The sequence below is a fragment of the Mangifera indica genome, chromosome 11, assembly GCF_011075055.1.
Source record: "Mangifera indica cultivar Alphonso chromosome 11, CATAS_Mindica_2.1, whole genome shotgun sequence".
In the NCBI taxonomy this organism is placed as follows: Eukaryota; Viridiplantae; Streptophyta; class Magnoliopsida; order Sapindales; family Anacardiaceae; genus Mangifera; species Mangifera indica.
Genome location: NC_058147.1, coordinates 6,791,731 through 6,815,847, shown reverse-complemented (window position 1 = coordinate 6,815,847; position 24,117 = coordinate 6,791,731). Strand labels below are relative to the sequence as shown.

Genomic DNA, 24,117 nt, shown 5'->3' with positions numbered 1-24,117 from the left:
AACATTACCCTTCTTAGTTATCTTATCTCTCTTTCTTGGTCTCTTTGCCGCCTTACCCTTGGACAAATTGAAACTAACCTTCTAAAAATACTTGTGGTATGATTTTTGGTTAGAAGAGAGTATTAATGCAAATAAAAGTTTAAAGAATGAGTTACAAATTAATTAATAGGAGTTTTGATGGCAGGTAAAATATAAAAACAAACTTGCATATAATTGAATTAATTAATTAATTACATGGGTATAAAATATGAGATATTAGTTATATTTCTAACGAAAATGCAGAACCCTATTTCAACTGCCAAGAAGGGAAATGGTAACAGTAACAATTCTAAAAGTGTAGAAATGGACAAATTCTGTATTGGGTAGAATCTACTGTATGCATAATCTATAAAACTGTTTAGTAGGTACACTACAGATGGGTTCACTTTACGAAACAATCCATGGATTTTATGAGGACGAAGGAAACGATGCACTTCCCTAAATTTAAATTGTTGCAAGTACAACAGATAATTGAACTGATTAAATGATGATAAGACTGATTAACTAATTAAGAAAATATTTTATAATCGACAGAAAAAAAAAAAAAAATCTCTGAGTCTGTCTCTTTCTCGACGAAAAACCGAGCCAACTTTGTTTCGTCAAAGCCGAAGTTCTTCATCTCTAAAGAAATTCTTCATTTTCTTCGATATTATCTATTTAAAAAAAAACAGATAATCTAACTATTTTTAAAATGACAACCGCCGTCGCCATCAGTGGAGAAAATCCTAAAAATTTGAGAATTATTTTTTAAAATTAAAGTTAAAAATAAAATTCGAATTTTTAAAATTTCAAAAAAATAACAATAGTTAATTAATAAATTAATTTTTAAAATTTTAAAATATTATAAATATATATTTATCTTTGTATTAAATAACTTGGTGGAAAATAGGCTTTTGGCCTTTAAACGATGGTTACCCCGATAGAGAACAACTATGCTAATAGTTCATGGCCCTTACTTTCCACAGAAACATGATTATACAACTACAAGAAGGATACATAATTCAAGTACTAAAAACATAGAAGAAAACCGAGTTCGTTTTTGTATGTGAAATTACAATTCTTTCTTTTTCTCCAGGGTTAAAAATGACACTGTATTGAGCTCAGAGTCAAAGCTTGGTATGCAGTTGAGCATTGAGATTCTATACATATCATCGTTCAATAACAACTGATGGATTTTACTCAAAACCTCCAAATTGTTTTCAACCCTGTCCAACTTGCTCACTTTCATATTTACCCTCCCAAAGCTTCAGTCAGAAGTTTACTTCAAAGCCAAAAACAAAGCCCTGAATTATCTACATGGCTCGCAAAATGCAAGACGTGGATTTAACTTTCAGACAACACTCGCACTGTATTTAACTGCCCTCTGTGCTTCTTCTAGGTCCTTCAAAAACCTGCGCATTTAGGACAGATTAACAAACCACCAGACAAATTTCATGTATATTCTTCCCTTCACATATATTTTTGAAAAGATACCACTTCTTCAGGAAAACAGTAACCCACATATTTGGAAGCATCAATGCACGCAGCCAAAATATTGATAAACTGACATGGGAAAGTAAAACTTTATATTTTGAATTCATTTAAAGAAAACTATTATCCTAGCCATTTGGAATTGACTAACCAAGCTGCCAAGGCATGGATTCAAATATGTCATAATCTTATCTTTAGCTCTCCACTATTATAAACACAGCGTACCTCTTAGAATTGAGAATAGCAGAGCCACCAAGTATAAAACGAATTCCAGAATTGCTGGCATTTTGTAGAGAAACAGCACGTGACTCCTCATATGTTGTCCCACCGACAATGAAAATAATCACATCTTGTGGCCTGCTTAGATAAAATGTAAAACAAGAAATGTTAATCCTTTTTAACTTAATAGTCAGTATAAGCTTTTCTGCATTAAAAAGGCATAATTTATTTTTTGATAATGATTTGACTTGGTTCAAATATCTTTCAATAAATGATGAAATCAAGAAAGATTAAAATGGAAAATACTAATCGGTGTTACACTAAAAAATGAAAGCATCTAGAGGGAGTGTGAGTGGGAAAGAGAGAGCAAATAATCGTAATTGAAGGTCCATCACTAAATGGGCAAAGACAGGAGCAAGCCAGTAAGAAGCAATTTGAAAAGAACAGAATGTGTTTGTGTGTAAAACTTTCAACTTCCTAATTGGATTTGATGCCTGAATCAACAATTTTCAACCCTAGATGTTTTGCCAACAGGATATTACATTTTCCATGTCAAGTTTCTATAACCTCTACCTACTTCCAAATATTAAAAATAAATCAAAATGTTTCTAAAAATACAGTAAAATGATGAACTTAAGCATTCATGTTGAGAACAATGTTTTGAAAACCAGCCCGAGCTTGCCCCAAAACCAGCTTTGGCTATCAAACCGGAGTGAACTATAGTCAAACTAGAATTATCCCAGTTTGTTGTTTGACCATCAAGTTATCCTGGTCAAAACCATATGCTAATGTCATCATATAAAATTATAGAAATTTGTCGAGATTGGGACTTAAACCTAAGTCTCAACACATGACAAAACATCCCATTTCAAGGAAACTTTTTTGCAAAATTTTCTTATTGTTGGGACTCGAACCCAACTCTTACAAGTAATAATAAAATTATGTGTATCCACTTTTGAATACACAACTAAATATATAGATAATATGTCTTCATATAATTTGGTGATTTTAAATTAAAGATAAAATAATACTCAATTACATAATGACACATCATCTCTGTACTCAAAAGTGTGTGCATATAGTATTGCTCTACAAGTAAAGATGGACATGTTGCCAAATCCAATTTTGAAGACATGTGATCCAAATTTCATATTTAAAGCAAAATTGTTTTGAATATTATTTTTAATATATATTTAAACAACACACTAGTCTAACTGTTGGTTGATCCGAACCGGCCCCTTCACCAAGTTAATAGCCGGTCCGGGTCCGAAAACATTGGTTGAGAACTTTTATAGCACCAAACCTGCCCTGCTGAAAATGATTTCCAACAAATGGGTAGTCCACATCTCGCAACCGTCCCTTGACTATGCTCTCCATAGTGTGAAACAGCAGAGGCTGGTGTTGGGTGTAGACATTCTCAACCCCCTACAAAAATTAGTGGGAATGATCTATCAGCGCAATGAAATAAAATCCAAGCAGAAGGAACAAATTTTCAAGACAAACCTTCAGGCCACGAGCCATATTTCGAGCAATATTCAGAAAATCGCGATTTCCATAAAGATCCCCAGTCCGCTTATCGGTGCCTGCTTGCTTCAAGAGGAACTGAACAAGCTACCATACCACAATGGACAACAAACAGAAATAGTTAGTTTCTTATATGCCAAGTACAAGGGATGTCACAACTACAGTCCAACCAAACTCTCAAGACAGCTAAATCTCCAAGAAGAATGTAAAAGAAAGATTAAAACAGTTAGAGCTGCTTCAGCCCATATTAATGTAGGCAGCCATGCAAGAGTGTCCCAAGATGAAGAAAAATTCTTTATTAAAACTAAGAAATTTCTCATGGAATATATGCTTTGTGCAAATATGACAGGTTTAGAGCAATCAGAAACTATATAACAAGCATCATGGCTGACCACAAAACAAATGATGGATGCTGCCCTGATATGCATTAATGTATATAAATCGTCAGACATCTATATATAAAAAAATAATATAATGAGAAAAAACAATATTTATAAGTAGATGCAGGCAGCCAGTGATAATATGGTAATGTTACCCCAGGCTTGTACTTGGCAGATCGAGAAGCCAGTTTGTTGAAAAGCTGCATCAACTGAACCGGGCTCTCCTTCTCATAGCGTAAAGCATACAACATTACTAGGCGCAGACGGTCAATATCAGATATGCTTTCATTGTTTAGAAGATTTGTCACTGCCTGGAAAGAAATATGCAAGGAAGAAAGTCATGGCATCACACTTTCACCAATGAATCGATGAAAAAATTGTACTCTCATTGTTTAGAAAGACTTTGTAACAATTAGTTTCAAATTAACATCGTAAAGAATATTGCTAAGTTAATTAGCTTTATTACTATCATTGATAAACTCATATTTGTTTCTCACAAGGATAATTAAATTCTCAGTTACCATCTCTTACTAAATGATGTCACTATTTACAGATGGAAGTAGTTCAGAAAGGTAAAATTGTGACTATATTCAAGACTGGTAAACTGAAGCGTATCTGACACAAAGAATCAGTTCATACAATGATGTGAAGGCCAGATCATAAGTGCAAAGAACATTTATTTAATAAATAAAGCATAGCATACTAGTAATCAAGAATAAAAACTTATTTCTTGCATTAGGTTTGTTTGCATATAGCAAGCATTCTCTCTGTGTTCGGTAATATAATTGTGATCCCTTTGTTACACAAATTCAGCATATTTAATATGGGGTGGACTCCATTTGTAATAGAATATGATTTATATCCATTGCATTCTGCCATACTTTAGTTCTCAGAGTAATTTATGTTTTATCAACTGTAACTTAATCATTCTAGAATTCCCTTCATATTATTTGCTCAAATAGTCTATTTTCCTTGTCCCTTTTGTAAGAAGATCGATAACTATTAAGAAAAGGCTGTAAGTTTAATTATGTCATTGATATTGATGCAAACTTGTAATGCCATTGCAATCATTTTTTACTATTTGTGCTTCCACGTAATTAAGAAATAGTTCAGAGAAAAATAAATTTTCTTGACTCAGATGCCTATAACTAATAGGATCCAAGAGAAATAAAGACAAAACAGTACCTCAAAAGCAGCTCCTTGCCCGCCATTACAAGCCAACTCCTGTTCTGTTTCTGAAACCAACATGAGTTTTCGCTCTTGAACTATCTTGCTCATTTCTGTGACTAATGTCACATGTTTTGAAACATTTCCGTGCATCTTTTTGTACTCTGGATAATTTTCAACAAATTTGGCCATATCTTCTGCAGAATATCAGTGTTCTAGTGATTTGAGTGCGTATTTTAGCCACAAATGATAATACTGGCTAACTAAACATGCAAACAATACATCTAAAATACATAATTCTGCTGTTTACAAACCTATAGTCTGAATGTTTTGGTTGCTTTTAGCAGCTTGTTGAAAATCATCAACCATCCGCTTGATATTCATTCCAATATCTCCAAAATTCTCATACATGTTCGATTTGAAGAATGCATCTTGTTCTGATGACAGCACAACCTCCTGTAAGCATATGAATAGCAAAAAAATAACAGTTCACCATTGCATGGTAGTCAAAAAAATGTGCAGCACAGCGAAAGAGTAAATCTACCTGCTGATCTTTTGGAACTTTGCCCATGTTTCTCAAGTCAACTTTATTATCCTGAATGCCAATTAGTTCATGAACCATTGCCTACGAAAAATAACACACTCAATAAGCTGCCCTTCTCATTTTAAGACTACCTTAGATCAAGAGCCTAGCTTATGCTTGAGAAAGCCCCAGCTGGTAAGATTATGTTTATAATGTCACATACCTGATAGGTCCACTGATTCAGCAATGGAGTCACAGGGTCATCCCTTCTATCAATTATTAGCAATAATGGAGAAACTTCTGTACGTCTGAAATCAAAAAGACCACTTTCCTGCTGATACATCAGTTTCTGTCATATCCCAAAAAATGAAAATTTTAGTTTTCTCTCTGACTCCAAAAGTCATGCAATAAACTGGAAGCCTCTAATTCAGCACATGCAATTCTACTTACAGCTGTTTCCTGGGCTATCCTCTTTGCAATATCTGAGGTCCTTTGGTATCGAATAACAGGTCTTCTTTTTAAAGCCAAGAAAACAGCAGCAATACCATCAACAACTCGCTCAGAGAAGTGCTGCAAACTTGAAGGATCTACAACTGCTGGGAGCATATAAAGATGATTTGAGGGTATATTCAAAGTAAAATGATACGGTTCATTTGCAACAAAATCTGCATAAAATTCCTGCAGAACCAATAAATCAATTAACACTTTGGTCAAATTTACATTGTAGGCAAAACTACAGTGATGCTACAATATAATAACAAAATCTACAACAGAAGTATGACATAAATGAAAATGCATTTGATCATGTGTCAGAAGGAGAATAATACAATTTAAGTGTAAAAAGATTTCAGCCTAGAACAAGAAGTGGTTGACCCTCTATATTACAATTATTTTCTGACAAGACAAAAAATCACTAATTCTAATAAATCAGAATACTAAGTTGACATAGACAGAACACCAATTCATCAAACACTCTCCCATGTGAACATCCACTCCAGCTCAAAGATTTTTCTCCTAGTTGTTCTAATTTTTCTTTTCCCAGGAATTTAATATAAAAGAGACCATGATGCCATGCCACTCTATCATAGCCGGCCTAGGTGGAATAATCTAAATACAACACAACTTTCAAAACTTTTAATTCCAATGACCTATCAGGATGCTGACTTGTGCTTTTAATTGGCTATTTAGAAGTTTGGCGCCCTCCCACCAAACAATTGTTCCTTGCTAGACACTCACCACAGTTTTCTTATGTCGAAGTTCAACCAAATAAAGTTGGCAATGTCCCAGCATAAATGTGCAAAAAAAAAAAATCATTACTGATTATCAAACACTTTTGTATAAAAATATTAAATACCAAACAGAGAAATGCAAATGAAAAGAAATTCAGTCAAGCACAATGACATTGATAAATGAAGAGTTACCTGAACTTGCTGTACAACTTCCTGCTCATCTGAATCAGCTAAAATATGAATCTGGGTATCCTTCAACATGTTGGAGAAAACTGTAAAATTCAGTATGAAATCAGAAAGGGCTTTGAATGGGCTGGAAACATACTAACATGACCTTGGATATTTTCACTGCAAAAAGGGAAAACAAAAACTTACATAAGTGATACTCGCCAAATCTAGGATTACCCAGCTGCTGTCTCAAATGCTGAATATTCTCCGATGTAGGCCGAAGGAAATAAATAGCTTTTAGATGTGACATTGACTCTTTCGACTTGGAAATGGAATCTACCAGTTCCACCAAAAATACTTCTTTCTGAAGTAGCTCTGACTGAGAATACACCACACTTACAACACTAACCTGTAGACAACAAAAATGGGTCCATAATCACACCACATTTCCTTTTAGCTCAATTGCCTATTAAACTAAACCACACAATACAGCAACAAAAACGATTAAAAAAATTGCAGCAAACCAAATCATTCAATTATGTCAATTTAGAATCACCAAATATAAGCTGTAGCTTTAAGATGTCGGCTTACAATGTTATTCATTAACAAAATATAATGTTAATAGTTAACATTTATCTGTTACAACTTCTAAATTGTCACTAAAACTCCATTTCGGTGACGTACCAGAACATCGTAATATTCGAGTATCATGATACAACCATTAAAAAAATTCCGCTACTAGTGCTATCATATAACGAAGTCTCAACTGGTAGAACCGGATCGCGTCGAATTGTTCAATATCATGCTAATGAACGAATAAAAAGCATCCTAGAAAACTGAATTGATTGATAAGAGCTTAAATCAAGATATTATAAGGTAAAACACTACCGTTTGAGAATCGAGAATGAGAACTTTCATGCCGGAGATGTCCTGCAACATCCGGTTGATGTAATCCCGAGCAGAAGTAACTAGAACCATTTTCGTATGCCCTGAAGATCTAGGGCTGTGATTTTGGTGATACTGAAGAAAAAATTTAGGTCAAGTTAAACTGGTATAATCTTCTTCTTGTTCAACGCGGTGCGGATCTACGAAGACAGACCTAAACTGAATTGTTAGATACAAAGCAATACGCACCGTTTTTCTGGTTCGTCCCGAGACGACGAGGCCACTTTTTGTAATTTTAACATTGAAACGCATCGTTTAATCTCTTAAAACAGTAGTACACCCCTGTAATTGACTGACGTTAGTTAGATTTAACAGCTATCACAGAATGAGAATCTCAGTTGAATGTTGAAACCAATAACATACCCCAACATCGTTTATTTATTTTTTTGAGTACGGAAAATTATTAAAACGACCCAAATTCAAGGCATCTCAACAAAATTGATCAATTTGAATATGACAAAGATCAAAAGAAGTATTCCTACCCAAGATTTGTTGCAAACCTAAAGTAGTATCTATTAAGTATTAAAAATTTAAATTCTTATCTATTGACTATTAAAATTAATACAAACAATTAATTTCAAAGATAAAATCGTTATTTTACTAGTAATATATTAAAAATAATAAAATATTATCTATTTAACCTCTACGTTTAGAAAATTAGTAATTTCTCTTTATTAGGGTCTCATTTTCAGCCCATTTGTTCTTTGCCCGATGATGGCCAACTTCTCTCCATTGACATCTGCCCTTTGATGTTCATTCTCGTTAGAGATAAAGACGAATGAAGAACTCATTCATCAAATCTAATCATCGCTAATTTGTCTTCCTTCGTTTTTTGTGACGATTCTTTTGGATTGATGCTCTTTATATGCCAAACAAAAAGTCCATAACTAATTATGTACAGTTTCATCGTCATTCAATTTTGACACGTTTGACAATGGCAAGATGCGACCACTAGATGAGGAAATGTGTTTACCAAAATCGAAGAGTCCACTGAGCTGTTTGTCGTCAAGAGAGAAGACAGATAGAAAGGTTGTTGGCAAAGAAGGTCGTCAACAGAGAAGGTGGCCAGAAAGAAGAACCTGGGGGAAATTGTGATTTTTTAAAGTTTAATCTAGAGAGAATATGTTAGTTTTCTAAATCTAGAAAATAAATGGATAATGTTTTATTATTTTTAATATTTTACTGATAAAATAATGATTTTATTCTTGAAACTAATTGTTTTTATTAATTTTAACAGTTCATAGGTGAAAGTTTGAATTTTTAATATTTAATAGATACCAGTTAGATTTGTAACAAACCTTGGGTGGGAATACGTCTTTTGGCCTATGACAAATATCCTAACTTAATATCAAAGTAACCCTCAACCTTTCTCATATAAATTCTAAACTTATACTAACAAAAGAGTGTCATAATAAGATCTTATAAGTTGTGAAATTTTACATTTTCACACTCTCACTCAAATTCTAACATTGTGATTTTTAAATCAAGTGGGAAAGTTTGTTGTATTGATATATTTATACGAACATTAACTCAAAATTTCATTTATTTATTTATTGTAAATTATTTTGTAATATGTTAAATATAAATTTTGAATTGTGTTCCATAATCAAGAATGGTAGAGAAATTAGGAGGGCTTGATATTTTCATTGTGGGAATTAAATTGATATTTTATCATAAAGGTTTTCTAATATTTAACCATACAAGGGTATACTGAAATTTTACCTTATGAAGTTATTTGTTATTTGACTATATTATCTATTTACCATGTGAGGGGCAAATCACATTCATACTTTCTAAATTACAAGCCAAAAATTTTAATAGTATGTTTTGTAATTTAAGTAATAAGGTTTCATGTTACTTTGGTTATAATAAATAGAAAACTACATAATATGTCTAATGAATGTTACTATGCGGGAGATAACATGTGATGATAGTGGTTTCATAGCGGTTGGTTAACTTGGCGTTAAGAATGTGAAGAACTTATTAGAAGTTGATGTTTTGATTTGTTATGTTATGATATTATGCTAGATGTTTATGAAATATGTTTATTTATGACTTTATATATTTTATACTACACATGTTGAATTGTTTGGGTTTTATGGCATATTTTATACGGTTTCGAGTTTGTTAACATGAGGTTATTTTTGGTAGACTGAGTATTTGTACTAAGTGTGATACTTAAAGTGTTAATAAAACATAAGTAGTCAAGAGTCATGACATCTTCGAAGGGAAAGACTTTCGAAAATTGGTGTTTGAAGGCAAATTATAGGATCCCCTCTTGACATATACATTTATCACTTAACACATATAAAAACATTAACATGGTATATTGAATGTTCTTTAAAATTTATGGTATACACTGAATTTCAATTTCTAGGTTAAAATTGGTTAATATGAGCCACATCCTTGTATAAATTCACTTAATATAATACAAATATACTTCAAACTTAATGGATTTTTAACAAAATCATAACCTAAACAAGTATAAAATCCATAACTTTTATCTTTAAACCAAAAACACTTACTTTCATTTTCACATGTGATTCAAATATTTGAAATCAAGCTCATCAATCACAGTAAAGGAGAGCAACGGTGATGAAGAGCAATGGTGGAGAAAAAAGACAATGAACACAAAGAAGATGAACATGAAACAGAAACACACCTTGTAGGTTTTCAATTGGATTTATTACCCAAAAAATGTGTCAAATTGGGATGAAATTTGGAAATGACGGACAATGAACAAAAATTCAATTTACATATAGGAGCATTTTAGTCAATTTGAAATATGTTGGCTATTGGTTTAGTCCTTAACTTCTTGGCTAATATGGTAAACCCCTAAAAATTGTTATTTTAGTTAATTAACCCATTAACAATTTCTTAATTTCCTAGCTAGTGAATATGCGATCCATGCAAGGATTTATATGTGTCGATCACATTTTAATTTTAAAAATGTTTTGTTGTATCCTTCAACCAAAAATGTGTAATACATTATTTTACATTTGTTGTATTAAATGATCGTATTATATATTGTTAGATTTTTTATTTTTCTAATAGATGATAAATAACATGGTTTTATATTATGTATACAAATTCCAACCCAAATAGTAGCAATTTGCGTTCTTTTTCCTCCAAAATTGAAAATCCCTTCCATATTTTTCTTTTTTGTTTCTATTTTTTACCACCAATTCATTAATTCATCATTTAATTTGTTGATGTTGGAAAATATTGGTTTACATTGTTAACCCAGTTACAGTAAAAAACTTATTATTTTATCAGTTTTATATCTAAATAGTCTTGCAGTAATAGATTTTAACTTTTATTGTTTCTGTTATAAAGAAAATCTTGAAACTTGATTGATAGTATTATAAGGGCTAAAAAAATTACTCCAACAGGAGGTTTAGTTCATTTCCAAACTCTCACAAACAAAATTTTAAAAACTTAAATATCCATCCATTAGCTCTTAAAATTAATAAAATCTATTTATTTTAAGAGTAAAATTATTATTTAATAATAATATTAAAAAATAAAATTTTATTTCATTTTCTCCCCTAAATCCTAATAACTAATAATTTTTCTCAGATTAAGTTTTAAAAAGTAACATTTCTCTTCTAGGGTTTATATTTCATTCTTTGGCTGCTTATTTTGGTGCCTTCTCCAGCGATCTTTTTCCTTTTGACGACATTTTGGTGCCTTTTCCAATGATCTTTCCCTCCTGGCATTTTCTCTCCCTTTGGTAGCCTCTCTTCTCTCTCTCTCTCTTCTCTCTCTCTTCAGAGGTCTTCCCATATCTCATCTCGTCTCATCTCTTTTGGATTTGTCTTCATCCATCCATCATTTGGACCGTGGATCGTCTAGATGAAGATGAATTGTTTTCTTCCATTTTTTCTATCGTTGATGGCATTTCCCAAGTAGTCGGAACAAGAAGATAGGTATGGAAGGTCGATTGTCGACTGGAATGAAAAACTTGGTTAAAAAAGAGAAAAAACCCTAGAGAGAAAATATAATTTTTTTAACTTTAAATGAGAAAAATTGTTAGTTTTTTAATCTATCATAAAAATTAAGATAAAATTTTAGTTTCTTTATATATTTTTTTAAATAATAATTTTATTTTAATCTTAACAAAAAATTTTAATAGAAATATGAATATTTAAGTTTTTAAAATTCAATTGGTGAAAGTTTTGAGATAGGCCAAACCCTGGGTGGTTTCGGCCAAAATAAAATTATCTGGCCAAGATAGAGATTAACTACGGTTAATCTTAATTTGCAATCTCCTCTTCTCTAATCAAAACTAGAAAGCCTGTTACTTAAACCTCTGTGCTTTGTCTGAGACCGTAAATTTAATTGTCACCATCACAATTCACATTCTTCAATTCAACATTTCAACTTACATAAAAAACTGATTTTCTTGTTGTCATTTTTTCTCATTGACTTGCTGTTATATAAAATCAGATGCTGCAATTGAGTCGAAGAAGATGAGAGGTCCCTCCCCTAGTCCTTTAAAGGCCAGGCACCGACTGTCCGCTTCATTGTCGGTACTTTTCTCTTCAAATCTCATTATAATTTTCATTAGATGAACGCAAACTGGTTATCATGCGGTCGAAGCACTTGATTGCTGCTCTGACCGTTAATGATCAAAGTAGCTTTCCTTCAGATCTATTCATTTATTTAAAATTTGAATTTGTTAGTCTTTGTTTGAACTCATCACTGGTGACTCGAATTCTGGCTTTGACTGATAATTGCGGCTCTTCAACGCTTAATTTGAAGAATGAACATTTCGATGAAATCCAAGAGTTGACTATTGGTTCATTGAGCTTAAGATTCTGCAGTGTACTGAATGAATTTTGATTTATGAATTGAAGTCTATATCTATTTATCTGTCGATCTATCATCTGTGCTGGCTGTGCTCACGAATTTGTTTCAGTGGCAGTGAAGAGGCAAACAAAAGGAGGTTGCAAAGATATAGGGTTTTTAGAGATGTTGAGAAAGTGCTCCATGTTCCTGTACAATATAGGCATTTTAACTGCAAGACTTCAAGCCTGAATGTATTGCTGGTTGTTATCTTGTTGGGAGCCTTGCTCAGGCTTTTCCGTTCTCCAGCGGTTCTTGTTGCTGATTATCCTTCTACTGCTGCATCTCGGTATATTTGATCATCTATGCACTGAGTTTTCAGTTGTTAATAGAATTTTTTTTTTTTTTTTTTTGCTTTTTGGTAGGTTTTAGCTTTTGTGGTTGCTCTCATCCTGAAACTGGGTTTCCCAGATTAGAACTTTGTCGCATTCTCTCAACGAGTACATATAAAATCTTTTTTTACGAGTCATCTAAACTATTGATGACTAAAAGGCAAGAGGCAGCTGGTTTTTGTTGTTCCTGACTGAGAATATAATTGCATGCAGGTCAAGTTTTAGGAGATGGATTGGAGAGAGTGCTACTGCAGATCCTCGCTATTTATCTACTTTAGATGTGGACTGGGATCAAATGTCAAATGTTGTAGAGAAATTGACTGACAGGAACAAATATCTTGGTGTTGGCTTGTTAAAATTTAATGACAGCGAGATAGAACACTGGAAGCAGTTATTACCAGATGCTGAACATGTTGCTCTGCACCTTGACCATGTATCAAACAACATAACTTGGGAAGTGCTATACCCTGAATGGATTGACGAAGACAAAGAATTTGAAGTTCCCACTTGCCCTTCTCTGCCTAAGATTCAAGTACCTGGAAAACCACGGATTGATCTTATTGTTGTCAAGCTTCCTTGCAACAAGTTGGGGAGATGGTCAAGAGATGTGGCCCGTCTACACCTGCAGCTTGAAGCAGCAAGGCTTGCTGCCTCTTCTAAAAGCCGTCATCCAGTGCATGTGCTTTTGATAACTAATTGCTTTCCAATTCCAAATCTCTTCACTTGCGAGGATATTGTTATTCATACAGGGAATGCATGGCTATACAAGCCAAACCTTCATTGGTTGAGAGAAAAGGTGCAGCTACCTGTGGGATCATGTGAACTTGCAGTTCCTCTCAAGGCCAAAGGTCAGTCAGAAACCGCTTTCATTGTGTTTGTTTCTGCAATCCGCTTAGAATTTAGTTGAAATGGAATCCAGCAAGTTGATTCTATCCTTTACCCAATTGGAACATTTTTCCCCTTTGTCTCACAATGTACAAGTATTTATGGTGCTTTGTTGAATTATATTGACTAGTATATCAATCCATCTTGATACAGATCCGTCACACTAGTAGTAGCTCATTTTCATTGGGAGTTCATAAATCTGCCACTGGTTGAAGTCATCTTATTGTTGAGAACTTAATTTGGTGATCTTAAATCGACTGTCAAGTTTACGAGTTCTTATAAAAAGAGCAAAGAGTATATTGAGATCAAATAATTTACTTGCTTTTCTGTTCATTTTTTCATTTTGATAAGCTGTAAAGCACATTCGCTGGAACCTGTTTATGTTAGGTTGTGTACCTCTGGATCAATGCCACATGAATGGAAGATACTAACTAAATACTTTTGAACAGAACATTTTTACTCAGAAAGGCCGCATAGAGAAGCATATGCAACGATCCTTCATTCTGCGCATGTGTATGTTTGTGGGGCCATTACTGCAGCTCAGAGTATCCGCATGGCAGGCTCAACATGAGATTTTGTGATACTTGTGGACGAAACAATTAGTGAGTATCTGTTAGAGCTTGGGTCTACGTAAAGAAGAAGAGAAGTGGAAGAAGAATGAAACCAAGGGCGCAAACGGAAAAGCTGACAGAGGAGATCGGTGATAGCAATGGCAGAGAACAGGTTATGGGAGTGGAGGGTAGCAGTCCAAAAGCTGTTGGTGAAAATGCTAATAACAAAGTTAGTGTGCAGCCTAGGGGAGCTCCAGGTGGCAGCCTTTAAGTGGTGGAAAGAACATCAGACATGCAGCAAAACTTTAGAGATATGCTGGGGAAAGGGGAGACTGTGCTGACATTGGATGCTGAGTTGGCAACAGAGGACTGGGTGTGCGACAATGAGGAAACTAGAAATAGGAAGCCGGGATGAAGGAAAGGGAATTTTGGAGAAAAGGAAGAAAGGGAGTAGGGGAGAGTTCCAGCCTCTCGAAAGCTGGTGGGGAGTTGTTTTTTACTGGTTTATTGCTTTACCATTTGTATTAGTTTGTTTGAATATTGTTATGCTGTTGGAGGATTTCATGTATCCAGCCTGGGAGTGCTGATTGTTTTGTGAGGGATATAGCAAATATGCAATGTTATGCACATTCCATCTTTAATGAAATATTTCAATTAGTTTACTGAATCCCTTGCTCTGTTTATTACAACAATCACTGTTACATTAGGCAGAAAACCATACAAACTTTCCTACGTCTCTTTGCTACTTCCTGGAATCCCTTCTTCATTGGAACAGCACAGGGGAGGAAACCATCTGGGAACAGCTGCGATCACCAGGTACCTATCAGTATCATAAAGGTGGATTGGAGGCTGCAGGCTGGAAAGTGCATACAATCCAGAGAATCAGGAACCCAAAAGCCGAACATGATGCATACAATGAATGGAATTACAGCAAATTCCGTCTGTGGCAGTTAACAGATTATGACAAGATTATTTTCATTGATACCAACTTGCTTATACTTAGAAACATTGATTTTTTATTTGAAATGCCAGAAATAACTGCTACAGGAAACAATGCTACCCTGTTCAATTCAGGTGTTATGGTGGTTGAGCCATCAAATTGTACATTCCAGTTGCTAATGGATCACATCAATGAGATCGAGTCTTATAATGGGGGGGACCAGGGCTATCTGAATGAAATCTTCACATGGTGGCACCGGATTCCAAAACACATGAACTTCTTGAAGCATTTTTGGGAAGGTGATGAGGAGGAGAAGAAACAGATGAAAATTCATCTTTTTGGAGCTGATCCTCCCATCGTTTATGTCCTCCACTATTTGGGAAATAAACCATGGCTGTGCTTTCGGGACTATGATTGCAACTGGAATGTGGACATTTTACAAGAGTTTGCTAGTGATGTTGCTCATTAAAGATGGTGGAGGGTACATGATGCCATGCCAAAACACTTACAAAAATTCTACTTGCTTAGGTCCAAACAGAAGGCCGCATTGGAGTGGGATCGAAGGCAAGCTGAGAAAGGCAACTACACTGATGGTCATTGGAAGATCAAAATAAAAGACAAACGTTTGGAAACATGCTTTGAGGATTTCTGCTTCTGGGAAAGCATGTTGTGGCACTGGGGTGAAAAAAATTGGACAGATAATGCAACTGCAACTCGAGCTCCACCAGCCATTACTACTGCATCTCTTTCATCTTCATGATCGGTAATTCTTTCATTCTCACTATCTCAATGTTAGCATCTAGAAGAGTTAACAAATTTCGCTCATCAACCAATCTCATCAGGAAGTGTATCTTCTTCATGGTCTTGCTCTCATAGACTGTATAAGATATCTCTTACATACTTCAATATTGTACACACCTTTTAGCGAATGCATTTTACACTCGGGTATCATGGAGTTGTGCGCCCTTGGTGTTCTTGAGGTAGCACACTTGTATGAAAGAGTTGAGTACTGAACAACTTCTTGCTATAACTTGACAATTGGAGGAAATTTTTTAATAAATTTAATTACCATTGATCTTGAAAGTTGTGATGTAAATGATGCGAAAATGCATGGATAAATTGCTGCATTGTTGGGCTTTCTGATTTTTCTTTCTAAATTCTAAGACATGTACCCATAAATAATTAGTATAAATAATAATATCATGATATAATTAGATTATTTTGAATTTTAAATTTAAATAAATTTGTGAAATATTTATCCATAAAACGGCATCGTTTCTCTTATCAATTAAAGGCAATCCATTTCGACCAGACCGACCAACGCGATTCTCAAAATCAAAGCACGAACACTTTGAATTGAAGCTTTACGTTTTCTGAGTTCCAACTTAACGCAAATGGATTTGATTTCATTTTTCAATATAAAAGCCACCCAGATTTTAATTCCAGCAATCACAAACACGAGTAGCTTCTTAGCTTCACCTCGTAACTTCAGATTACCAGTTTCAAACAAGTCCTTCACTGTCCTTGCTAAGAAGAGAAACTCAAACTCCAAGTCTGATTCACTTCTCAAACAAAATTTAGTTGAAGAAGTGTTAATGGACGAAGAGGAAGATGTTCTTTTTGAAGACTTTGAAGATGGTACTAATCGCCTTTTTCAATGAAACAAAATTCATCCCCTGATATTTAAAGCTGTTTTGTGTAATTCGTTTTTTTTTTTGTTTTTGTTTTTGTAGAGGAGATAATGGACGATGATGTTGGAGATTATTTTGAAGATGAGTATGCAGAAGAGGATAGTGAAGTCTGTGTAAGTTGGTGCTGGAATTATTTGTGTGTTTTAGTCATTTTGTAAATTGAAGTTGTGATTTGCGTATTTTATGTTCGTTTTTGAAGGCTGGGGATGGAGGTGAAGGAGGTGGAATATCCCTTGCTGGGACTTGGTGGGATAAAGAAGCTTTGGCTATAGTAGAAGATGTCTGTCTGTCTTTTGATGGTGTCTTGAAATTATACGCATTCAAGACTACGCGTAATTGCATTATTCGAGTGCGCATTGAGAATATGTCAAACAGGTAAGAATTTATTGACATTGTCATAGGGTTCTGATTGATTTAGCTTTATCAGTGTGTAAAGTGGCATTTACTTGCAAGAATTTGAAAAGGATTTCTGTTTTTGTTAGTTATACTCCTTTGCTATAAATCTGTTATTGGGCTTATAAATTGATACTATTGGTTGCACAAAAAATTGAGTGTATATATATCATGGAATGCTTTCTGTGGATAATACCAACTCTTGCTTATGAGATTGGAAGTTGTAATCTACTAAGTAACGTATCCATAGAGTTGAACCAAAAATGTCAATTAAGCTCAAATAAAATTATACATGATGAGGAAACTTTCTGTCATAAGACAAGGATACTTCATGTTCTAAAGATTCTTCTGCATAATTCTTTCTTTTCCTGTTTTTCATTTATGCTCAATCAAATTCTTGACTACTGTCTGAATGGCTAATATTTCATTAGGAATTTTCCTTTTCCTCTTAACTTTTTCTGGTTATTACTTCCTTGTAAGGAATTTATTCACCATAAGATTAACTAATAGATGCCCGGGGCTCTCTTTGCTGGCAAAATATCACAGGTCAGGTTCCCCGAGTATGGAAGACATTGAAGCTTTTTCTGCAACCTATAGAGCTAAGCTAGATGAAGCAGAGAATGCAAAATCCATACCTGAGAACATATCTTTGGAGGTAGCTGCTAATTTATATTTGTTCTGTTACAGTTTTTTCCTTAGTTTGTTTATTGTATTTGTTTCCGGTAGAGGATGCAATCCTCTATAGACAATCGGTTGAAAATGACAACTAAAAGGCAAGGAATGAATTGCATGTATAGTATAGACTGGTTTTTGTCATCTATATGGTCATTAAAGAGCAGAATTGATTTTGTACTGGTGGCTAATAATTTAAGGCTGATTGTTGAATTGCACAAGTTCTCTGTTGAACAGTCTGGTCTAACTAGAAGTGTGTTTTTTTTTTTTGGGGGGGTAATTTCAGGTTTCATCTCCTGGTGTTGAAAGGGTAGTTAGAATTCCACAAGAGCTGGAACGGTTCAAGGATCGACCTATGTATGTGAAATATGTCAGTGAAGTGGCTGCAACAGGTTCATCTTCAGAAAGTGATGGTGTTTTCAGGCTTATCTCTTTTGACCTGGAAACACAATGTTGCACCTGGGGTTTGGCAGATGTGAGAATTAACAGAGAAAAAGCAGGGAAAGGAAGACCACTCAGCAGAAAGCAACGGGACTGGCGTTTAGATACAACATTTGATTCCTTGCGTTTGGTCCGATTGTACTCTGATTGTTGAATTTTGTTTTCTAGTTATTTTTTAATCCATTAAATTATGTGTTTTCATCAGAAACTCCATAAAGAAGCCAGGTATGTTAACATAATGAGTTCTCTGAATGCCATTAGACAGGACCAATCTGTGTACGAGTGTTGCGTACCTGTTGGTCGGCAACCTTCCCTGCTCAAGCTTCAGTTTATTCTAGCCCAAATAAGTGAAAGAATGAAAGTCTGTAAAATTTCCAGATTTCAATATGCAGCATTCAGTTTAAATAATAAGCCCTCAATCAATAAAATGAACTCCATCCAGCCATTAGACAATGCAGTCCATTCCCATTCATTCATTCATCAAGCAAAGTTTACACCAAATGTTTCTCAACTCAACTCAAGCAACAAAACAGAGCACTGAAACTAAAAGGAAAAATAAACTGGAACAAAATAAATGGACACTGATAATTCTGGAATTTCGAGAGCCGGATCTCTCCTTCTTCATAACAACTTCAGTACATCATTTTCATAACAAAACCAGACTCTCTTCTCCTTTTTCTGCTGCCTTATAAAAGCATGATTTCCCTTAACCGAATTCTGCCTCCTGCTCACTCATAAACTGCCAAGTGGTCACAGCTGAATGGCCAAGCTTATTCTGCTCCAGATCAGCTTCTGTAATTTCCAGATTGCCCTCCATCATGTCCATCCTGGAATCTTCAGCTGAGAGTTTCATCCTTTCTTCTGAATCTGGGTCTGCTTCCTCTATTCTCTTCTTGGGCCTGCGGAAATAAACTTTGGTAATTAGGCCTCTATCAATACCCCCCCCACGGAGACGCACCTTGTCCTCAAGGTGAAATTCGGGAAAGCAGTCCCGTAAAGCGATGTAATCCTCCCAAGAGTTCTCACAGTCCGGAAGAGAATGCCATTTGATGAGGACCTGCAGGTGACCAGTTTGTGAATAACGAGTATCCAATAAAGCTTCCGGCTGTAATTGCAATTCTAAGTCCCCCGAAAGGCAGCCAGGCAGAGGTTGTGGCTGTATAGCAGCCCCTAAGACCCTTTTTAACTGTGACACATGGAAAACCGGATGGATTTTACTCGTGGAAGGTAAAGCAAGACGGTAGGCAACGGAACCAATCTTTTCAATGATGAAATAAGGACCATAAAAGCGAGGGCTCAATTTTTCATTGAGCTTCTTAGCAAGAGTCTTGAAACGATAAGGCTGAATTTTAAGAAACACTTGCTCACCAACTTCAAAGTGGAGCTCGCGACGTTTCAAATCGGCTTGACTTTTCATCCTATCTTGGGCTTTATGGAGCTGCTGTTTCAACTCAAGCAGAATGGCATCTCTTTGCTGTAGAAAAGCGCCAACCTCATCAATTTTGGAGGCTTCGGAACCCCACCGAAAGAGCGTTGGGGGATCTCTCCCATATAAAGCCTTGAAGGGAGTCATCCCAAGAGAACTATGGAAAGTGGTATTATACCAATACTCCGCCCAAGTGATCCATTTAACCCAATCCTTTGGTTGTTGAGAGCAAAAGCATCGGAGATATGTTTCAAGGCCACGGTTGACAATTTCTGTTTGACCGTCAGATTGTGGATGATATGCACTACTGAACTTGAGAGTTGTACCCACGGAACGAAAAAGCTCCCCCCAGAATTGACTCATAAATAGGCGATCGCGATCCGACACGATCGAACGTGGGTAACCATGAAGCCTAACTATCTCTTTACCAAATAAGGCGGCCACCTCTTTGGCCGTATACGGGTGGGAGAGCACAAGGAAATGGCTGTATTTGGTCAAGCGGTCCACTACCACCAAAATGGTATCTCCCTTTTTCGTTCTTGGAAGACCCCCAATGAAGTCCATAGATATGTCCTCCCAAACTTTATCAGGGACGGGAAGAGGCTGTAAGAGGCCTGCAGGACTCATGGCTTGATATTTGTTTCTTTGGCAGATTTCACAGTGGGCTACAAAATCCCTAATACACTTTTTCATGCCAATCCAATAAAAAACTGCTGTTATTTTCTTGTAAGTGCGAAAAAACCCTGAATGGCCACCGAAAGGTGAAGAATGGAATTCCCGAAGCAAGGCTGGAAGTAGGGCAGAAGAGGAAAGCATCACCAACCTGTTTTTGTAAAATAGAGTGCCATTCTTTAATAAGAAGTTGGCGTGGCTGGAGGGGTCCTGGAGGAGCTGCTGAATGATTTGTTTATACCGGTTGTCGGAGCGAACCTCTTGATCAATCACTTCCCCCTCGATCCAATGGCCGGCTGAAATGGAGTGTAAAGAAAGAGAGGCTTCTGGTAATCTGGACAAGGCATCAGCTGCTTTATTCTCCATTCCCGGACGATACTGAATCTCAAAATCGAAACCAAGTAGTTTCATCACCCATCGTTGTTGCTCTCCACTAATGATGGTTTGATCCATTAAATGTTTCAAACTCTTCTGATCGGTGCGGACAATAAAATGCTTCCCCAATAGATAGTGACGCCACTTTTGCAAGGCTAAGACAATGGCCATTAATTCACGTTCATAAACTGACTTTACTTTGTTTCTAGGGAGAGAGCCTGACTCATAAAAGAAATAGGCCTACCCCCCTGCATGAGAACAGCCCCGACGCCTGTGGAAGAAGCGTCCGTCTCAACTAGAAAAGGCTGGGTAAAATCAGGCATGGCAAGAACTGGAACAGTAGTCACGACTGCCTTCAACCTCTCGAATGCTACTGTAGAGTCTTCATTCCAGTGGAAGGAGTTCTTTTTCAATAGCTGTGTCAATGGGGCTGCAATTTGTCCGTAGTGGCGTACAAAACGGCGGTAATAGCCTGTAAGTCCCAAGAACCCTCGAAGTGCCGTAATATCGCGAGGTCGCGGCCAATCAATCATACACTGAATTTTCTGAGGATCAGCAGCTACACCCTCAGCTGAAATTATGTGGCCCAAGTACTCCAAACGAGAAACCCCAAGGGAACATTTTTTTCTGTTCAAGAGGAGGTGATGGTCGGAAAGAAGCTGCAATGCTAAACTGAGATGATGCAAGTGAGCAGATAAAGTGCTGCTGTAAATCAGAATATCATCGAAAAAGACAAGAATAAACTGCCGTAAATGGGCCCGAAAAACTTCATTCATGAGGGCCTGAAAAGTGGCAGGGGCGTTGGACAGGCCGAAGGGCATGACCAGAAACTCGTAATGGCCGTTATGTGTCCGGAAAGCTGTTTTCTCCACATCAGAATCAATAATTCTGATTTGATGGTAGCCAGATTTCAAATCAAGTTTGGTGAAGATTGTAGCACCAGATAATTCATCTAACAGCTCATCTATAGCAGGAATAGGAAACTTATCTGGAATGGTAATTTTGTTGAGGGCGCGGTAGTCAACGCAGAAACGCCAGCCATCGTCCTTCTTTTGCACCAGAAGAACAGGACTGGAGAATGGGCTGTGGCTTGGGCGAATAATTCCAGCATGAAGCATTTCACGAACCTGTCTCTCAATTTCAGTCTTCTGGTGATGTGGATACCGATAAGGTCGGACGTTAGACGGTGCGACTCCATCAAACAAACGGATGGCATGATCATGTTTTCGGCATGGCGGTAACCCCGTGGGCTCCTCAAACAAATGTTGAAAATTTACCAGAATTCTCTGAACTGCTTCTGGAGGCTCTTCTGAAATATTTTCTGAGGCAGCTAATTGAATCCAATAGCAATGGGTACCCATTTTAAGTGATTTTGAAACAGCCTTAAGAGAAGTTTCTTGGGTGACTAATGAGGGATCCCCCTGAAGTGTAATTTTCCGTCCTTCCCAGTGAAACATCATAGTGAGGTAGCCAATCCACACCAAGAATGACATCCACGTTGCCCAACGGGAAGACAAAATAGTCGTGAAGAAATTTCATCTCTGGTAACAGTAGCTCAACGCCTGGACACTTCTCTCCGCCGGCGACGGAATTGCCATTTCCGATGATCACTTGGAAGGTTGCTGGTGAGCATGGAAGTTGCAATTTGTTGACCAGTTGTTGAGAAATGAAGCTGTGGGAAGCGCCGGAGTCCACCAGAATGATGACAGGGGAAGAGTGAATCTTGCCCAAAAATTTTAATGTTTTAGGGGTACTGATACCAGCAACAGAGTGACGGGAAAGCTCTATTTCGTCACTGTGTCGGAGCTTGAGTTGGCTGGTGTCTTCTGAAAATTCCGGTGGGTCCTGTTCATCTTCATCACAGAGCATCAAACGAAGTTGTTTGAAGGGGCACTGATGGTTCGGACCGAACTTGCCTGCACACTTGAAGCACAAGCCTTGCGCTATGCGGGTCTGAATTTCAGATTGAGAGAGGCGTGGGTATTCCGGTCTGGAAGGTAGGTTAGGGCGGCGATTGAACGAGTTGAACCGAGGAGAAAAAGGAATTGGTGGCTGGTTGGGCGTAGGAGGTTTATGGGGAGAGTGATGGATAGCTTCTGATGGTGGGAAATTTGGTGGAATGGCGGAAGAAATCGTCGGAGGTGGGGCTGAATTTGGGGCTGAAATATTAGAGTGTGTCTGGGAGAAAGTCGAACGCGTGGGTGGGAAATTATGGTCTGAGTCGGGTCGGTGGAATGGGTATGGGTCAGGCTGATGGGCGGGCTTTTGGGTTGGGTTGGGTTGGGTGTTGGAGCAGTTTGGGTGGGTGAATGATAGTGTGGGCTGGTGTTTTTGGGTTGGGTTGAAAGTGGTGTGGTGGAAAACGCGTTTGGGTGGGCTGGGCAATTAGTTGAATTTGTGTGGCTGGGCTGAGCGCTGGTTGGAGTTGCAAAGGCTTGGGCCGCCCCTGTTGGATCCGGGTCCCAATCCGACCCGTGCACGACCCGGTCTCTTTCTTCTATATCTGCCGCCTGCTGCATCAAGGTGAAAAGATCCGCCGGTGCTTGGAGACGAAGCTCGGCCTGAATTCGGTGTTTCAGACCGGCAGTGAAGGCTCTTCGCACCCACTCTGCTGGTGCCGACGGAAGCATTGCCACCAGCTGTTCGAAACGAGTTCTGTACTCGGCCACCGTTCCCGTCTGCCGAAGCAAGATGATCTGTTCGTAGGGCGTCCGGTGCTGTGTTGATCCGAATCGCAAAAGAAGCTCCTCCTTCACCTCCCTCCATTCACGAAATGGCCTCCAGAGTTCCCTGAACTGAAACCAACTCAACGCCTCTCCTTCCAAACAAAATATTACTGCCGCCAAACGTTCCCGTTCGTCCATGCCGTTCATCTGGAAATAGCGCTCGGCCTTGGCTGCCCACCCCCATGAGTCCACTCCACTGAACAAAGGCATCTCCAACTTTCGGTGATAATGGTCACGACGATTTGTCATCTCCGTGGCGGCGTAACGCGGTGGTCGATGGTTTCTGGACGATTCTCCAAACGCTACACCGTCGTTGTGTGGGTAGGGAGGTTGCTGTGGTGGGGGAATCGGCTGCTGAAACCCAAAGTTTCCTCCATTTGGTACCCTCTCTGGGAAATGCTGTGGTGGTTCTTGGATGACGGTGGGTGAGGTTGCTACTGTTTCACTCCCCTTACTTTTCATGTCTTTAAGCAATAGCTGCCTTATCTCATGTAAGTTTTC

General features: G+C 37.1%; 3 protein-coding genes and 1 pseudogene across 5 annotated transcripts; 3 read left to right on the top strand and 1 right to left on the bottom strand.

Annotated features, from left to right (window-relative positions):
- Positions 1–970: 970 nt before the first annotated feature.
- On the bottom strand, positions 971–7,869 carry LOC123229847 (vacuolar protein sorting-associated protein 45 homolog). Of its 2 annotated transcripts, none has more exons than XM_044655833.1 (13): positions 7,608–7,869; positions 6,927–7,128; positions 6,744–6,823; positions 5,773–6,000; positions 5,546–5,671; positions 5,344–5,424; positions 5,114–5,255; positions 4,818–4,996; positions 3,788–3,943; positions 3,232–3,339; positions 3,032–3,153; positions 1,735–1,869; positions 971–1,430 (listed from the first exon to the last, which is right to left on the bottom strand). In XM_044655833.1, the coding sequence occupies exons 1-13, from the start codon at positions 7,695–7,697 to the stop codon at positions 1,370–1,372; spliced, it is 1,710 nt and encodes a 569-aa protein (XP_044511768.1). In that variant the 5' UTR covers positions 7,698–7,869; the 3' UTR covers positions 971–1,369. The 2 variants fall into 2 exon arrangements, with proteins under 2 accessions (XP_044511768.1, XP_044511769.1); XM_044655834.1 differs by having other exon boundaries at positions 1,735–1,866; positions 7,608–7,867.
- A 4,135-nt stretch (positions 7,870–12,004) lies between these two features.
- LOC123228598 (putative UDP-glucuronate:xylan alpha-glucuronosyltransferase 3) lies at positions 12,005–16,303 on the top strand. 2 transcript variants are annotated; one of them, XM_044654024.1, is made up of 5 exons: positions 12,005–12,192; positions 12,586–12,801; positions 13,058–13,692; positions 14,179–14,334; positions 15,106–16,303. In XM_044654024.1, exons 1-4 carry the CDS (start codon positions 12,137–12,139, stop codon positions 14,298–14,300), a joined length of 1,029 nt encoding a protein of 342 aa, XP_044509959.1. In that variant the 5' UTR covers positions 12,005–12,136; the 3' UTR covers positions 14,301–14,334; positions 15,106–16,303. The 2 variants fall into 2 exon arrangements, with proteins under 2 accessions (XP_044509959.1, XP_044509958.1); XM_044654023.1 differs by lacking the exon at positions 15,106–16,303 and having other exon boundaries at positions 12,006–12,192; positions 14,179–14,947.
- LOC123229684 lies at positions 14,387–16,303 on the top strand (annotated as a pseudogene).
- Positions 16,304–16,521: 218 nt separating this feature from the next.
- LOC123229347 lies at positions 16,522–18,696 on the top strand. Its single transcript, XM_044655114.1, has 5 exons — positions 16,522–16,858; positions 16,954–17,024; positions 17,111–17,286; positions 17,851–17,959; positions 18,263–18,696. Exons 1-5 carry the CDS (start codon positions 16,615–16,617, stop codon positions 18,569–18,571), a joined length of 909 nt encoding a protein of 302 aa, XP_044511049.1. The 5' UTR covers positions 16,522–16,614; the 3' UTR covers positions 18,572–18,696.
- Positions 18,697–24,117: the final 5,421 nt, after the last annotated feature.

Bases quoted from the DNA above. Each gene is read 5' to 3' on its own strand.
- LOC123229847 (XM_044655833.1), bottom strand. From the start codon at position 7,697: ATGGTTCTAGTTACTTCTGCTCGGGATTACATCAACCGGATGTTGCAG. The intron at 3,154-3,231 runs GTTTGTCTTGAA...TAATTTTTGTAG, and splicing joins ATATGGCTCGTGGCCTGAAG to GGGGTTGAGAATGTCTACAC. The intron at 1,431-1,734 runs GTACGCTGTGTT...CTAAATGCGCAG, and splicing joins GCTATTCTCAATTCTAAGAG to GTTTTTGAAGGACCTAGAAG.
- LOC123228598 (XM_044654024.1), top strand. From the start codon at position 12,137: ATGAGAGGTCCCTCCCCTAGTCCTTTAAAGGCCAGGCACCGACTGTCC. The intron at 12,193-12,585 runs GTCGGTACTTTT...AATTTGTTTCAG, and splicing joins CACCGACTGTCCGCTTCATT to TGGCAGTGAAGAGGCAAACA. The intron at 13,693-14,178 runs GTCAGTCAGAAA...ACTTTTGAACAG, and splicing joins AGTTCCTCTCAAGGCCAAAG to AACATTTTTACTCAGAAAGG.
- LOC123229347 (XM_044655114.1), top strand. From the start codon at position 16,615: ATGGATTTGATTTCATTTTTCAATATAAAAGCCACCCAGATTTTAATT. The intron at 17,025-17,110 runs GTAAGTTGGTGC...TCGTTTTTGAAG, and splicing joins AAGAGGATAGTGAAGTCTGT to GCTGGGGATGGAGGTGAAGG. The intron at 17,960-18,262 runs GTAGCTGCTAAT...GGGTAATTTCAG, and splicing joins CTGAGAACATATCTTTGGAG to GTTTCATCTCCTGGTGTTGA.